The 17818-nt window shown below is 37.6% G+C and overlaps 3 protein-coding genes across 3 annotated transcripts; 1 reads left to right on the plus strand and 2 right to left on the minus strand.

Annotated features, from left to right (window-relative positions):
* Nucleotides 1-504: 504 nt before the first annotated feature.
* On the plus strand, nucleotides 505-900 carry LCL2 (Lcl2p; the record flags this gene model as incomplete). Its single annotated transcript, XM_033911987.1, has 1 exon — nucleotides 505-900. One exon carries the CDS (start codon nucleotides 505-507, stop codon nucleotides 898-900), a length of 396 nt encoding a protein of 131 aa, XP_033767878.1.
* A 59-nt stretch (nucleotides 901-959) lies between these two features.
* Nucleotides 960-2093, minus strand: SEN2 (tRNA splicing endonuclease subunit SEN2; the record flags this gene model as incomplete). The annotated part of the gene is made up of 1 exon (XM_033911988.1): nucleotides 960-2093. The coding sequence occupies one exon, from the start codon at nucleotides 2091-2093 to the stop codon at nucleotides 960-962; it is 1134 nt and encodes a 377-aa protein (XP_033767879.1).
* An 810-nt stretch (nucleotides 2094-2903) lies between these two features.
* On the minus strand, nucleotides 2904-17642 carry REA1 (AAA family ATPase midasin; the record flags this gene model as incomplete). Its single annotated transcript, XM_033911989.1, has 1 exon — nucleotides 2904-17642. One exon carries the CDS (start codon nucleotides 17640-17642, stop codon nucleotides 2904-2906), a length of 14739 nt encoding a protein of 4912 aa, XP_033767880.1.
* Between the last annotated feature and the right edge of the window lie 176 nt (nucleotides 17643-17818).

The following is a 17818-nucleotide window of genomic DNA, read 5'->3' on the forward strand; positions in this document are numbered from 1 at the left end:
CTGAAATTTCTTAAACGCGTTAGATGAGATACTGAAAAAAAAAATACGCGTCATGTGTGAAACTTATTAGGTAATACTACTTGTTAAAGCAAGAGAAAGAAGAAAGGGCCGAGTGTAATTGCTACCGATTTCTTCTACTACGGTTCTCATGGCTTTTTCGTAATAAAATGCTCGTTTGGCTATGCTTTTAGGCTGGTTTTCATTCGGTAAGTACTGCCCTCACTTTACTTATCGTCACAACGAGTTCGTCACATGAGAAATCGACGCTTGACACAGATGCAGGAGAACTACATAATTGAATTAACGTTTTCTACTAGAGACAATTGCAATGTGGTTTTCTCGTTATGCAATGTGAAATGGAAGATGGTCCTTGTAGATGTTTGGGTGTGGCTCTGAGCTGTCCTTTCTTATTATGAAGATAATTTTGATGGAAGCTCAGAGGACCTTTGATGGCGAAGATAGAATTGGTTTGCTTGACGAGAGACAACCGAAAGGCACGCTAGTATGAGTCACAGTCGCTGGAGTATTGGTCTAATTTTTACATTGCTTCTATTGGGCAGCACCGAAGTGAATGCCTTCTTCAATTTCGGCAATCATCAACAACAGCACCAGCAACAACCACAATCATATGAAGATCAAGTTTTGAATAACCCATGTGACGGGTATTTGTGCCCCGACACTTTAGCGTGCGTTGCGCAGCAGAAGGATTGTCCTTGTCCCTTCCCTAAATCTCAGTTGAAATGCGTCCTTCCCAACAATAAGTTTGTTTGCGTATCTAAACCGGCCACACATAATGAAAAGCTGAGAGCAATATATGATGACCCTGTAAAAGGCCCTAAGGCAAAGAACAAGGGATTTAGGGATTGTGGATGGGTATCCGAAGCCTATAAAAGTGGTTGAAATCCGGATAAAAATACATACATATATATATACAAAGGAATTATATTTTCATTGATATTCTAGTCTCTATTTCTTCCGGGAACCCATCTCCTATATACTACTTCGCCAACTTGATAACCATTAAACAGTCTAGTAAAGCTGTTTGATTTCCATAGTGCTATTGCCTCCTGCTCTGAGATTAGTCTCTCCACGTAGCACAATACAAAGGTCTTCTTTGCGCCACCTACAACACGTGCTATGCTGGAATACCACGTATAATCTTTCGAAGCGTCGTGGTCAAGACCCATAATACAAAATTCAGCATGTTGAAATGGTGGTCCTCTCTTATATAATAAATAATCGCAGCCGAATTTTATACCAGATCGTACGCACCAACCGTGCGATCTGTAGTGATGATATATCACGTATGATCGAACAAAAAAGTGAATGTCCTTATATTTGGCATCCGATTGAAACAGTTTCCCAGCTAGACCTGCAGGAGATACGTCAAGAACAGGAAGAGCAAAGGTTAAAAACATAGCTTCCACCGGCATTAATTCTAATGACTCAAATTGCAAGAGATCGCCATTCTCATCAAGAAGATCGTTGTCTTCATTTCTTAAACTGGATTCGGAAACGTCTTGCTGTTGCGCAACGATGTTCACGTCTTCTGTTTGTTTCAGTTTAAATTTTCTTAATGATTCTCGTTGTTTCTCAAGGAGGATATTTTCCTCATCGATATGACCACCTTTTTTCCTTAGTTGTAGTAGCTCTCTTTCTAACTTCGCACGTTCTTTCTTGAATTCTAATCTTTGTAACCTTCTTTGTTGTGTCACCTTCTCTAAAGTCAACTCTGACTCAGGATTACTCTTTATTCCTCTTCGATTTTGGAGGGGAGTATCATTGAGACCCAATCTGACCTCTGTTCTAGCTTTCCATGTGGGTTCACTTCTACTAAATTGGCCAGTACCAAAAAACCCATTATTCCAAAGGTATAACATTTGATCGTCCTCTTGAACTGTGATGTGAAGAGTGGTATCCCCAATAAAATCTACATGAATTTTATCGTTCAGTGCGTTCGTGCTTTTGTAGTATCGATATGCCCAATATATCCAAGATAATGGATTATGAAGGATCAGCTCTGGGAGCTCATCTACGGGGTGAATTGGAAGAGGATACTTGTAACGTTTCTGATTAACCCTCCCTTTAGACATGCTCTTCTTTCTTAGGCCCTCGTATTTATTATTCTTTTACTGCTGTTATAATGCAACGTTTTAGCACATTGAATTTCGGTGCAAATACAAATGTTCCACACACCGAAGTGAAATACCTGCGTAAAGAGGAATTCATAGAAGCATCAATTTATATAGCTCTTTCAAACTTACGTAAAAAATTATGTGTTTGACAATGCAAATTTATAGCAAGAGCGCCTTTTATAAAACTTTTTGACAAGAAATAAAATTCAGATACCGTTGTAGTCTTGAGAAATCATTGTGCTCACATCGATTAACTTCGAGCAACATAAATCATGCTATCATCATTAAAATAAGTAGAAGAGTTGAGAACAGATATAATAGCACGAGAAAAAAACCCCGTCCAACTAAGTCTAGACACACCTCCTGGTGTTATTTAGTCTGTTCTTTCCAACAACCAATGTTTACAAGCCCCCAAGTAGCTTTCCTGCTTCAATGTCGTTTGTGATATAAACAACTAATTTCTGGATTGAATAAAATTTTTTCTCTTTAAATATCTCACTTAATGATAATCTCTTCCAAAAAAAAATAAGAGAATTGGTTACCCATATGGGAATAATATTTCTTAGGGCTAATTGGCAAAGGATTGATGTCGGAATAAAGCAATTGAATAATAACAATTTTTTTTTTTATATCAAGTTTTGCATAGATATATACGTTTAGTTTAATTATAATTTACAATGTACAGTAGTTTTTTTTTTTTTCAGTATCAAAATTTTCGTTGATTCGATTCGTATAGTACAGCTTCTTTTCTTAGTTGTTATGGTATACTCAGTTAGAAGCCAGGTCCGTAAAATATTGACGTAAAATCAATGAAAGCATTTCGGGCAGTTCACTGATATCGTGGACAACAACATAAAATTCAAAGGGAAAAGTATCCAAGTATTTGGTAATCTTTAATTGTGGGTTACCAAATTGATCTGGAATATAGTTTACTTGGCTCATGTCTAAGATGGATTCATTTGAAGTAATGCCATCTATGATAACAAAAACCAACATGATTTTGTTTTCTCTAGCACGACGTACTAGTCTTTGTATTGTCTCATGATCTTCACAAATACCATCAGAAATAACAATTTCCAGCTGCCATTGGTCATTATGTGCCATAGCGCGGGCTCGTTCAAAAATTTTAATAGATTCAGCGACAAGTTTTTTAACGTCTGTTTTAGTTTCTTGAAAACCGAACCACTGGAACGCTCTTGCGCCCGATTCGTTACTAAACTGTTGGTCAAATGAGTGAACTTCTTTAGCATTTTCACCGAATTTGACAATAGATAACCCTCCAGCCTCTAATTGAGTCAATGTCCTAGAGACCAAGCATAAACTATCGAAAGCGAGTTTGACACATTTGGATTCACTCATGGACTTAGAATCATCAAGTGCAATCATGATTTGGTATTGACGTTTGCTGGGTTTAGTTCTTCTCAACCAGATTTTGTCTTTACGGAATTGTGAGGCAATATATGGAATAATTCTTTTCATATTCAGTCTTTTACCAGTCTTGTAATCACCTTTCAGCTTTGTCGCTAAGGTGGGTTCCAAAATTAGTCTTAATTGTTCGCCAAGACGCGATACTAACTCGGCGGTGGAGATTTCACTTTTGTGCCACAATTCGCGGGATTCCTCTAACGATCTTTCTGGTGTTAAACTAGCGCTTGCATCATGCGTATTATCTTCAACGTTTTCAATTAAAGCTTGCAGTTCATCTTTATCCTCTTGATCTGGCAAGAAGTGTTCATTTGGAAGTTCATTCTCAAGATCTTTCTCAGTCTTTCTTTCACCGATAAATCCTGACTTTTTACTATCGGTACCATTGTTAGCATCATGCTCGTCAACATCAGATAGCATGTCTTCTTCATCAATATCCATTTTTTCATTATCGCTTTCTTCTGCCAAGTCTTTTTGGTCCACTTCTTGTTCTTCCCTATCATCATCAATAGCCATATTTTCATCAATGGTTTGCAATTGATCCTGTGTTGCAGAACCTAAGGCTTGGGTATCTGTCTCAGTATTTGCACCTTCAACGTGTTCAAATTCATCTGGACGTTCGTTCCTTTTCTCCAAGTTGTCATTCTCTTCGTCATTGGTTTGTGCCTCTTTTATATCTTGACGACGCCTATGATATTCTTTCAGACTGTCACCTAATTGCTTTAAAGCGGCCGTGGCTTCTTCGCGTGATTCTTCATTATTCTTTGTCAAATCTTCTTGGTCTTCTTCATAGGTATTCTGAGTCGTTCCTGAACCTCCAACGTCCTCCTGTTCTCGAGTGTCTGTAGCATCAGCACCAGCTCCTTTAGATCCGGAATCTTGTTGAACGGCAGCTTCTTGATCGATGTCTTCAATATCAGCCTTTTCCTCAACGCCATCAAGCCCCTCCGTATTCTGCTCACCTCCTTTCTCTTTGTCGTCTTCTATACCATCATCCTGCTTTAATTCTTCATCGGACATGACTTGCTCTTCTGGGACATTTTCTTCATTTTCTTTTCCCTCATCATTAGTCATATTCACGTCCTCTTCAGCATCTTTTTCTTCGTTAAAAGCTGTTTCTGCTTCGTTCACATCTATTTGAGAGTCTGATTCATCGTCTTCATTGTCATCTTCGTTACCGGCTTCTTGTTTGACTTCTTCATTTTCATTTTCAGCCTCTTCCTTGTTTAGATCATCTGGCATTTCATCTGACATATCAATATCTCCGTCTGATTCTTCACGGTCCGAATCTAAATTCATATCTTCAGGAAGGTCGAGGGTTTCGATTTCGGGAACGTTGGCCTCCAAATTCTCGCCTTGTTCATCTTTAACTTCGTCCTCTTGTTCACCAACGTCATTTTCATCTTCTGCATCTTCATCGTTCTCAATTTCCTCATCGCCATCTTCAGGTGCTTTTGAGTCTTCATCCACTCCTTCTTTACTATCCTGCTGTTGTTCGTCATTCTCAGCAGCTTGTACATCTTCCTCTTGATTTTTTCCATCCAAATTCTGATCTGTATCTTTTTCTTTAGAATTATCACTTGCCTTTTCATCCCACATTTTATCATCAATAGCGTTAGGATCATCTTCGTTCAGGTCATCAATCTCTTCATCCAACTCTTCTTCTTCGCTGTCAGTATGTTCATCATCATTTTCATTTTCTTCACCATTAGACAAATCTTCTAATTCACCAGCCATATCTCCCTCCATCTCAACGGCATCATCTTCATTCTCGTCTTCTCTTTCATTCTTATCCTGTTGATCTTTATTTTCTTTTTGTGCATCCTCTGTCAAATCTTCATCTTGTTCGACATCTTTATTGTTATTTTGAGCACCTTCACCATCTCCCAAGCCCGTACCATCTTGCAAGTTCTTGTCGTCAACTTCTTCAGATGGTGGCTCCGGAGAACAAAATCCATTTTTGGCTAAGCTATGCAATATTGTCGATAGAATGTACGTACCATGACTTGTGTTCGTGTAGTAGTTTCTTGATCTGTCAAGCACCACGGTCATTGCGTTGCAATAGCGTGTGATTACCGGTAGAGTAAATGATATAATCGATTTAATGTAAATCGATTCCGTAGTGGCAAAATCAAAGCTCTTCAACAAAGATAATGCAGCCTCTATATTTTTAGATACAACACCAGATCTTAATAGTTTGACGTTTATCATAATTTTCTTGAAGCTAGTAGATAACCATTTATCATCAGTTTCGGATATAGATTCAAAACCATCCCCAATTACCTTCTGGAAAGATAATATAATGGATGTGAAAGTACGGCGGAAAGCTTGTTCAATCTCTTCCACGGAAGGACCTCTCTTTTGTTCCTTTTTAATAGGAACCCTTTTGTTTGTTTTGATCCACTCTATAATGGTGTCAAAAACAAAAGCGTTTCCTGCCTCCTTTGCGTTTTCAAGCTTCTTTAACAATTCATTAATAAATAACTCAAACCTAAAATATGACTCGATAAATGAAGAATCAAAAACTCGGCTTGTATTGAAGTGTAAGAAAAACGAAGATAAAGTCGATTTTGCATCTAATAAGACCTTTTGTTGCTCTAAAGTTGTTGAATATTTAGAAATAACAGACAAGGTCTGTGCAGCATAGTCTAACAAAGAAGGTAGCCACTTTTCGAATAATCTGACATTATCTATATCTGTTTTTAATGAACAATGAACAATATCACCCTTTAAGTGCGTAAAACATTCTAAGTCTAATATCATATCGTTAACCTTGCAATAATCATTCGCAAATACCGATAGAGGGTGACGGACTGTAATTAGGGAAAACATCAAACTCTGGGTGAGCGCCATACCTCTTTCTATAGCAGCAACAGGGATATCATCACTTGGATTTGACACAGCGCTTCTCAGCTTAGGTAAAAGGTCAAGAACCTTGAAAAAAAATGCATCTGCGGAATCTAAATATTTATCATTGAAGGGGGCAATGTTTGCCAAAATAGTTGTTGTTGAAGATTGAACTTTTTGAATGTCTTCTCTGAAATTGCCTTTTAAACCGATCCTCCTTAATTCTTTCAATGCGTCACCTAAAACTTTACTTTTTTGAGTTTTTAAATATGCCAACCTTTTCTTGTTCTCCTTCGTATACACATCTGGTGTTTCCTTACGCAACCTTTCAGCTTCAGCATAAAAGTCGGAAGCTAGATCTGCAAAGTTAGGGAATTCCTGCGATGATATGTTTTCTAAGTAGGAGTCCATGTTACTTGTTACCATGTCAATATTTTTTAATGACGCAGGTCTCGTACTCCAACTAGATATCTTTTTTACTAAATTTTTCGAAGCCTCTAAGTTGAGGTCTTCGTAGAAATGCTGCCTTAAAGTAGGGAGCTTAAACTTATTTTTGTTGGTATACGAAAGACCGGCTTCAATAATGGTTTTCGCATCACCACCTAGCAAATCACGGTATTTTCTAACAATTTTGTAAAGGTTATTATGGGACTTACGAGAACTTTGTTTCAAAGCATCAACGTTAACGTCTTTCCAACTAGCTAAAAGGATTATATCGTCAATTTCTTTTTCTAGGCTCTTTCTTCCACTTGCAATGCGCTCATCAATTACCGGTTTAAACTGATAATAGAATTTTAGGGTATTATGGAGTAAACCCTCTATCTTCGAGTTTCTTAACCCAATGAGTTGAATGTGTTTGTAGAACGCTTTTACAAGATCCAGTCTAGCATTGAATTCACCCAACGTACTTTTGCTAAAAAATAGGTTAAGTGAACTCACCAAAAGAGTAGTGTTAGAGGTGGTTTCCTTCTTTTCATTACCAAGATTTGAAATGACAATTGACTCGTACAAATAAAACCACCATTTACCAATGGACTTCCTAGTTTTTTCGTCTTCCGAGTTGAAAAGACCTTTCCAGGTACGTAATTCCAATTTTCTCCATGAAACTATCAAATCAGTAATCAGTTTTAGGGTGGTATTCAGAGATACCTCAGAAGATGCGTATTTTTCCCATTCAGCTAGGAAAGTATATATTTGTTCGATCTTTTGGAGCTGTCTTGCCAAGGGTGTTTGAATAGGATAGTTTAAGAATTCTTGGGAAACTCGGTATAATTCATTGAGGGTAGCGTGTTCTGGCCACTGCTCTAACAATTTCAAGACCGACTTAAGAACAGTTTCGATAATATCACTTGCTTTTTGAAACTCTGGAATAGAGAAATCGTGGTAAAAATCAATATCACCAAAATCTTTCGCATTTTTGAAAGATTGTGTTTCCTCATCAAGTCTATTAATCACAGCAGACAAAGATCCGCTTCTTAACTCTTCTATCTTGGTGTTTTCTAACTTTTCACTCAATATGGTTGTTATCATCGCACCGCTTTTCAATTCAGAAGAAAAGTTCGCGTCATGATCTCTATCAAATACCGAGATATATGTGTCGGCAAGCTGGAAATATATTTCATCCAGATTTTCAGGGCTGGAAGCATCTTTTTCATCAGTTACCAAAACTGTGTCCTCGTAATCTGGAAACAGGTTTTTGAAATCTGTCTCGTAATCATCTGAGTTATCGCTGAATTTGAACATACTTGACTTTTCATTCTCCTCTTGTTCCTGTCTGAAGCGTCTCAAAGACCATCTTGAATACAAAGTATACAAGGTAGCTTCGAAAATTTCCAGTAATATTGTGTCATTTCTATGGAACTTGAACAGCATCAAGAAGTACATCAAAACCTTTTCCACCGAACTATCTTCCACAGTACTCTTCTTGAAGAATTTTGATAGCTCATGATAAGCGCTCAAAACATTTTCTGCACATGAAATATTGATAGGATCCATGCTCCACAAAGGAGAGATTTGGAATATTGCCCTATCTTTAGACTTTTGAAGTTTCAATAAATCAAAACCAAAGTTGATACTGTAAATATATCCTGCAAGGATATCGTTTAAATCGGCAAATTTTGAGTAACCGCTTTCGAGACGGTTCAGGAAATGAAAGCTATTTTGTTGGAGCATTTCTAATCTACGATCCGATTGATCCGAATTGCACTCGTAAGCGCCTACAAGCTCTTTTATTTGTTGAGAACTCATAGTTGACGTCAAGAATGCAATCCATTCGTCAAATAAGCAATCAATAGACATATCTGTACGATATACCCTAGGGGATTGAGGTGCATCTTCATCGCTTATAACATTGATGAGTTCTTCTGTGAAAATCTTCTCATCGCCACTGATTACTTTACGAACATTTCTCCAACTTTTCATTAAATTTTGAGAAAATGTTTTGGTCTTTAAAAATAAGTCATATAAAACGTAATCATGTATCGCTGGATCATAGGGAGAATCTGGAACGAATAACAAAAGCAAACCTGTACCGAATAAGATCCAAGCCTCTCCTAATGCTTCTAGTGATTTCGAACTTTCAATCAACTCTAGAGCAGGAAGAATGTACTCTGCAAAAGTCACGCATGTCTCTGAAGCAGTTTTTTCTTCTATGAGGGAGCTGATCTCTTTCAAACTCAATTTTGAGCAGTCCCTGCCGGCGTGAATATCAATGATCCTTCTAAGCCATGTCATCAACATATTTTCAAAGCATTCCACTTGGCTTTTAAGTAGGTTAGGCGAACATTTGATAGTTGAAGACAGCAACAATTCGGCATCGCTAATAGATTGTTTGATCTGATTTCCGGAAAATGTTTTCAAATTATTAGATTTACGAACGACATCTTCGAGAAACTGGGACGAAAATATGGAAGAGGTAAAAGAAGTCAACTTAGCATTATTTTCGGTCCAAAGAACATCAAAAACGGGAGGATAATTGTATTTGTTTATAATAAGTTTTGTGAGTTTTTCTGTGGCTAAAGAAGAAGCAGGTGCAAGTTCTTTTATTAGCTCAACTGTATCGACTGAGAAGGTATATCTGATCAAGTTGTCAAATTCGGTGGCAAAATAATGTTTTCTTTTGTTTAAAAACTTACTTGAAATGAGTTCCAATTCGCTTATACCATCTTCCAACTTCGATAGCAGAAAGTTAAACTCAGGTAAATTATTATCCAACACATCCTCATTTAGCAGCCTAAAAATGTCCATCAAATCTTGAATAGAACTATATGATTCCGAAAATTGTAGCAGACGCACTCTGTCAAATTTCTTGGATAACTCAATAAGCTTTTCGAAAGCTAGCCAACTATTGGAGGTTGTCGGATAATTCTTCCTGAATGTATCCCATAATAAAGTTATAGAGTGGCCCCTTGACAAATGTAAAACATCAGTAAATTCTGAATTGATGTTAAGGAAGGGAGTTATCTCAATGTCCGATTTAGTTTTTGCGGACGCAATCCAGTTATCTATTAACTCCTTGTATACTCTTAGACGTGCTTCATCCTTTGTAGTGGCCGTTTCTAATGCCGCAATTACAATAACTAGCAAATCCCAATAGTGTTGATATTGGTTAGAGCCGCAAAACAAACTTTTTGTCTTGAAGTTTTCAGATATTACAGTTGAAATATTGTAGAGAATACAGAATATTGGAATGCGAGGCGTATTTTTTAGATGGCGACCATTAAACGCAGCTGCAGATAATTCAATGTACGTCAGTTCGTCAATTTTTCCGTGAGTTGATTTCGCATTGATTGATTTGAGAGCGTTCAAAGAGTTGAGTAACAGACCTAAAGTTGATAATAAATATAACGACTCTGGAGATTTAATTTTATCCGAATACTTGCTAATTGTTGGAAGAACATACTCGTTCAAGGTAAGTGAGAGAGTTTCTTCTGTTAGTTGCTTATCATGTATCCCCAAAGCCCCTTGCAGTTTTAGGGTTGCAGGAGCGTATAGGTTATTAATCTTCTCTAAGATACCCATGTCAGTAAAAAATTTTATAAAAACATAAAGCTTTTCTACGATATTCTTTTCTGAGTATTCCATGCAATTCAAAATATTATTGGCCCATTTATCAACCTTCCCCAAACTGGAGATCGGAATAACAGCTGCAAGAGATTCTTCAAGTGGAGCCTCGTCTGATAATAATATGATATCATGTACTTGTGCAAATATGCAGGGTCTGCTTAAATAGGATGGAACAAAGTGTTTTAATGGCATTGGCGTATTTGATTCATTTAGTTCTATTTTTTTGATACCATCATCAATAGAAACAAAGTCAGTATCCGTCTTTTTGACTTCGAGTCCTAGAGTGAGACAATCAAAAGCAGTAGAACGATTGGGCAATTCCTCAATATAAATTTCCACGCCTCTATTTCTCATAGCACGGGATAATTCGCCATATTTGGGATCCATGGTCAAAAATAATCTAAAGTTGGGGTGAGGCTTAAGAACTCTTGGTTGACCATCTTCTTGGCTACATTCATTGATAAGCAGCGACCCGTCTGTTTCCAATAAAGAGTTCAGTCGATCGAGGACGGAAGGGGAACAAAGATTAGCATTATCTAAGATCAGCCAATGGCCTTTTTCAACTGCTTTGACCAGCATACCGTCAAACCATTCGAATTTAACCGACGCTTCCTTAGTGATGATTTCTGACATTTTTTCAATATTCATATTAATGGTTTTCAATGAGGAGTGCCCTTCTAAGTGTGAGGAGAACTTGTTAAAACGACTTCTGAAACCTTGGAATTTTTCAGGCGTAACGATATCACTGAGCAAATATTTCAATAAGTTCAGACCTTCTATGATTGCAGCAGCATTTGGTAGTAGCTTCATATTCGTCGAGATGATTTCCCTTACGGTATTTGTTATGTCTTCGGTAATGTACGATATTTTTCTAGTCAAATCAACTTGTTCGTAACCACCAAGGATATCCATACTATCTATATCACTGTTCATGGAAAATACATCTACTCTCGGACCTAAAATTGAGGCTAAAAATCTTATAGTTTCAGTTTTACCGGAGTTCGAGGGTCCAACAAGCACCAACGGCCAATTATTATTGATTGCTTTCAAAACAGATTCATAAACTGCAACGTTGCATTCCAACGGAAAAAGATTTTGAGTGATTGGATAGCGGTAGTGTGGACTTCTTAGGGCTACCTCGTTATTGATTTGAATATATTCTTCTGTGAGTTTGAAAAAGTTTTCTTTGGTTGAGAATCCCCCAAAAATATCTTCAATAAGGAGTTGTGCTTTATTCTTATCACTGCTAGTACGGAATCTCTGCTTAACGATGATATTGACAAAGTCAAACACATCCACATCATCGCAAATTGAATATTGGTTGAGCAATTTTAACCAGCGCAACGTATCTCTCAAATTGAACTCCCACGGCGAGCCAGAATTACCCCAAAGTTTCTTTTTACAGACTTGTTCCTCTAAAGTAGACATCAGCTTAATCATTTTAGCAATAACATCTGGGCTAATACTTGGATATAAGTGTTTGGCAATCAACAGGAGATCATCGGATGTAAGCATGTCAATAAACACCACACTAAAACGATTGACGAAAGATTTGGGAAGACCTTTTCTACCACCACCTTGATATTGAGGATTCTGGGCAGCAAAAACCAGGAAATTTGGATGGCAAGTAAAGGAAATGTCTAATTCGGGGATGTATGCTTCGCCTCGATGATCTAAACAGGCATTCAACCCTTCTAGAACGGATTGGGAAGCTAAATTCATTTCATCTAGAAGAACCCACTCACCTTTCTTCATTGCTCTCAAAAACGGAGCATCATGCCATAGAAACTCACCACTTCTCTCACCGGGAGCATCTGCACCGAAGAGATCTACTAGATCCGTTTGCTCAGATAAATTGATTCTTGTAAGCTTATTTCCTGTAATGTTGGCAAGAGCAGTAATCAAACTTGTTTTACCCACACCTGGACTACCTTCAAGTAAAATTGGCTTGTGGACTTGCATAGCCCGGACAACCCTTACTAAGTTTGAGGCAGTAGTAGGCGCGGTTAGGTTAAAGGATGAAGGCTGACCACCTGGAAATCTTGGTATTTTGAACATTCCAACTTGCAATTCATCCTGAGTCACAATAATGTTGTTCGCTTCTAATTGTTGTAGTTCCAAGTTGTCACCACATAGTTTTAATAATTGTACAACACATTCTGTTCTAAGTGACTTTAAATCATTTTCATTTTCTGCTAAGTAAGCAGTGTTGTTTGTACCAAGGGCGTCAATAAATACCATTGAGGCGCCTTGAATCAGTGCAGTCGACTTGTTATTTATCTTTGGATATACTTTATTAATGAATTCAACCCATGCAAGTATGTCACGTAAAGAAATGACACCACTAGTTGCATTTCCTCCTCCTAACTTCTTGCCAAACCATTCAGAGAAATTTACAATTGGATCAGCAAGATTCTTCAAGTCTTCTAAAAGCCTTGAGGATACAATCATGTTGACATCGTTGAAATCTTCCATGGATGGCACCCATATTTCGGTAAATCTATTTCTCAACGCTGGGGATAATTCTTTCTTACCGTAATCTCCACCAGGATTCATGGTTGCAAAAAATTGAAAGTTTTCCGAAGCTGTGACAAGGCTATCAGATGAGCCCTGTTCTGCCAACAATAAGCTTCTTTCTGGCTCCAAAACACTATTTAGCCTTTCAAGAACAGAATCATCAGCTAGTGATATTTCGTCGAGTAAAAAGAAGTTTCCGGTCTTCATAGCTTGAATCAGAGGGCCATCACTCCATTCAAATAGAACATTCAAACTGTCTCTTAGCTTCTTTATTTCCATTCGAACATCTTCGGTTATATTTTTATCATCTGATTTAGAGTAAAGCTGTAATAACTCTTGTAAGTCTATATCTTTGTCATTAGCAACATTCAAGGCAGTTTTTAGACATTTTATCAGCTTATGTTGAATTTCAGATCTATTACGTACAGGTCTCTGAGCACCCAATATATCTCCCGTTTCTGTGTTTTGATGAGCATTTAGCGTAATTAGTTCCCGACCCATGAATTGGGCCAATAACTGACAAATTGTTGTTTTACCGCATCCAGTTTCACCCACCAGTAACACTGGCTCCTTATTTTTTAAGCAACTAGAAACTAAAACGGATAGTCGGCGCATTCCTTTTGTCCAAGTAACAGATCCGATCGCTTCCAAAGATTTATCCTCTAGACTTGCATAATATTGGTCCATATCTAGTTTAACTTTCATTACTTTTTCTAAAGTCTTTTTGACAGTGACTTTTTCTTGCGGAGTTCTGCATCTTTCAGCTAGAAGCATGTAGCCGCTCGCAGCAAGCTGTTCATAGCCAACTGCATCTCTTAAAGCCCAGCGGAAAAGATCACGCAGAGTAGCAAAACTATTTTTCTGTTCGAACAACCTTGAAGCTGAACGCTCGATAGATAGTTGGCGGTATACCTCAACGATCTTCTTTGCGTACGATGGCGCAATTTTGCAGCGTTCACGTAGAATAATTTCTAATTCATCCTGCGGAATGTCGTCGAAATGTAATTCCAAGAAACGATTTCTGAAAGCTCTCGAAAGGATTTTACGGCCACCGTATATACCGGGTGGGTTCTGAGTAGCAAAAAGAAGGAAATCAGGATGAGGGTGTACAATTTCTTGTGTTTCTGGAATAAAAAGTTCTCTGTTGTCGTCAAGCAACCTATTCAAAGCTTCCAAAACGTCTGTTGGGGCAAGATTTAACTCATCCAAAACAATCCAATATCCTTTTCGTAGTGCCTCGACTAAAACGCCCTCCTTAAACGACAGCTTGCCAGTATCATCGGTAACATATGTACCTAAATATTCCTGTAAATCAGTGTGCTCGTGGTTATTTATACGGACAAACTTATGGCCTGTTATATCCGCAAGATATTTGATCATACTAGTCTTACCCGATGAGGTTGGACCTTGAATAAGCACAGGGAATCTTTTACCTGATGTAGCTCTTACTAAATTCATCATATTCTTCTCAACAAAAGGTGTAATGATATAGTGAGCTTGTTCTTGAACTTCATTAGGACCCCTCTTCATCCAATAGTGTTTGAACTGAACATACTCTGGTCCTGGGGAGGGGGGTGTTTGTGACATGACGGACTTGACATTTTTTAGCCTTCCCAATGCAAATTTTTCTATTACTGGCTTCAGAATGGCTTCAGATTTTTGGTCAAGTAAAGTCAAAAAACTCATGCAGAATCCATCATAGAGGGAACGGCGTAGACCGTAGATATGAATAATATCAGTAACATAAAGTAATGTCCGTGTCAGGGTACGGATACTAAAGTGTGGTTTTTGGTTCGAACCATCAACGATCGTATTGCTGTCGGCAAGCTTTTTGGCTTCGAGATAAAGTTCAGCAATATCATTTCCTACCCACTCATCACTGACGCTGTACTTTCCAATATATTTATCAATAATGGAAAGCAAATCAGTAATGTCACGTTCTGGCGAATGTACATATATCTCAGTAAATCTTGATCTGATACCCATAGGTAAGTCTTTTTTACCAACATCAGTAGCAGGGTTCATACAAGCAAATATTCTAAAATCGGGATGAGCTTTTATAGGCTCAGCGTCACCCTTTTCTGAAAGAAGAATACTACGGGAATTGGGCTCAGTAAGAAGGTCAGAAATACTTTCTAAGGTATCTGCGGTTGCTAAATTCACTTCATCGAGTAATAGCCACCCTCCGGCTCTGATGGCCTTTACCAACGAACCCTCGACAAAATTGAAGACAAATGAGTTCTCAATAGAGCTAGATTGAGCCTCGAATTTCTTCACTGAGTCATTGAAATCAGCCCACTTGTCAAGTAACAGCTTTTTTTCATGAGTGTTAAGTCTTCTTTTCTTCTTCTTTGTACTTTCATTCTCAGTTTCAGAGTTTGTGATTTTTAATATGCTTTGAGCCATTTTGTAAGCTTCGTTCCAAAGTTTAACAACGTTCTTCCATTGATTCTTGTTGAAGCATCTATGTAGCATCTTGTGAAACTTCTCATTCTTCTTTAAAGAAAATGTAGCATTGAAAAGAGTTTCAAAAGTTTCTTGTATAGGAACCGCAACTGTTTTAGAATTTACAGGTTTGTACCCACCAAGAAGATCACCAGTTTCTGTTTGTTGTGAAACATTGATTACCGTTAATGTTTTCGCTAACATCTTAGCGAGTTGTTGAACAACTGTAGTTTTCCCGGTACCCGTTTCACCGACTAGTAAAACAGGTTCAGTCATCTGCATGCAAACAGAAATCTGCTCCATTAATCTTAGAGAATGATTGGTAAATGCAAATGATGTACTGTTCACTGATTTCTTTTGTATATTTAGCTTTTCTTTGAGTAATAGAGCTCTTCCTATTTTGATGCTATCATCAAGGTTTTCCAGAGTGGGCACATGTTGCGTCAAAAATAAAGAAATCCTTGAGGAAGCGATGTCCAATGACTCTCCGATTGCTTGTATAATAGGTTCCAAGGCTTTGAATTCTCCAATTGCGCCAGCAAAACAGTCGGCAGCTTCGGAGAAAACACTATCGTAGACAGAAGACTCGATTAGTTGATCTGGTTTGTTGATGCCGTTGCTTTTGAATAGAACGTCTAACCTTTCGCATAGCTTGATCAAATCTCTCACGGATACAACTCTTGTATGTGCACCTTTGTTCAACGAAATAAACTTTGTGTTCAAATAAATACTTTTGACGCTTTTGTATGAATCAATCAGTTTAGGAATGAGGTTTTTCAAGACGGGGAATTTTTGAGCTAAAATATGCGTCAAATCCTCTTCGCTAGGTTCCTCTAATTCAATAACATTCCAAATCCTCATACCAATTATATTCAAGTTATAACTCCCATTAGAATTTTGCTTTGGATGATCTTCGTTGATTCTGACAGTCGATATTAATTGGAAACCGTTTGCAGCTTTTACAGTCTCTCCTCTGGATGGGATGACTAACTCGCGCTTTTCTAAAAGAGATAAAAGAATTGATAAAACATCCGTAGGAGCTTTATCTATGTCCTCTATGAGTACCCATCTACCCTCTTTGACTGCAGTAGCCAAAACCCCAGCTCTCCATTCAAACGTGCCTGGTTTGTCACCAGAAGTGTAGGTACCAATCAGTAACTTGGCATCAGTTTGTTCACCCAAATGAATTTTTACAATGGAGTCATGACAACCCATATATTTACTTAGCTCATTGATTAAAAAGGTTTTACCAGATCCCGCTTTTCCAATGAGCATAACCGGTGCTGAATTTTGAATCTTCCTTCCTAGTTGACGAAGAGAAGAAACCGTTTTTTGAGTAGGAACAAAAGTTAATGGGTAGGCTACTTTGTCATGGGTAGTGTGGACCTTAGGGACGATTACACCACAAATGGACGCGACCTTAATATTTAAATCCTGAGGTTCAATAATAAGGTAGCTATGGTTTTTTTTAATAGTGAAACATTCTGGAACACAGGGTAGTTTAGAAAAATTCGAAAATCTTTTGGCTTCATTCAGTTCGAGGAAACTGTAATCTACTTTAAAATCGCCCTCGAAACGGCCCAATAATGAATCGTTTGATTTTATGTAAGCATCTAGCATATCAGTTATGGCTTTTTCTCCCATATCCAAGTACAAAGATAAAACTTTCAATGCTAGGAATATAATAACCTGACTTTCCTGATGTTCGGCGAGTAAATCCACAAGTTGATATAAAATGTCGGGTTGAATGAAGCGTGCAAATACTTCTTTATTGTGATATAGTAGTCTATAGTATGCTAATAGTATTTTAAACATGTCAGAATCTTTTTGCGAAGATGGGTTTTGAAGAATAGTAATGAAATGATCATTCTCTTTATCTAAATAATCTTCAATTAATGGCATTGCAGAGGGAAATATTGTAATAATACTTGCTAATTTTTCGATTACAAGAACATAATCTTTTTTTTTGAGATTCTTTGTCCAACGTGCCACTATCTCTAAAAAAATGCTTTTGTAAAGGAAGACATGACCGGCGATGGAACGGCTATGTAATATAGTTCCTGCTAATCTGTCTAAATTCTCTGAAGTTGATTCCTTGCTGCTAAAGTTGAAGGGTGCTTCAAGAGAATCAGAAGGAAAGGTAGAGTTGAAGAGAACTAACCTTTGCTCAACTGCGTCTAAGTCTAATAAAATTCTATCTTGGGACATTCTTGGCAGATTTTAACAGGTTCAAAAAAATGATTCGACTGCGTAAAGTAGAGATACCTTGAAATAACGAGAGTAGAATTTGGCGTTAGGTTAATTCAGAGGTACTTAAATTTTGAAAAAAATCTCTTAAGAGAGGAATGCCCAAAACGCAGCAGGAAGTGATATAATGTTTTCCT

Source organism: Saccharomyces paradoxus, assembly GCF_002079055.1.
Source record: "Saccharomyces paradoxus strain CBS432 chromosome XII sequence".
In the NCBI taxonomy this organism is placed as follows: domain Eukaryota; kingdom Fungi; phylum Ascomycota; class Saccharomycetes; order Saccharomycetales; family Saccharomycetaceae; genus Saccharomyces; species Saccharomyces paradoxus.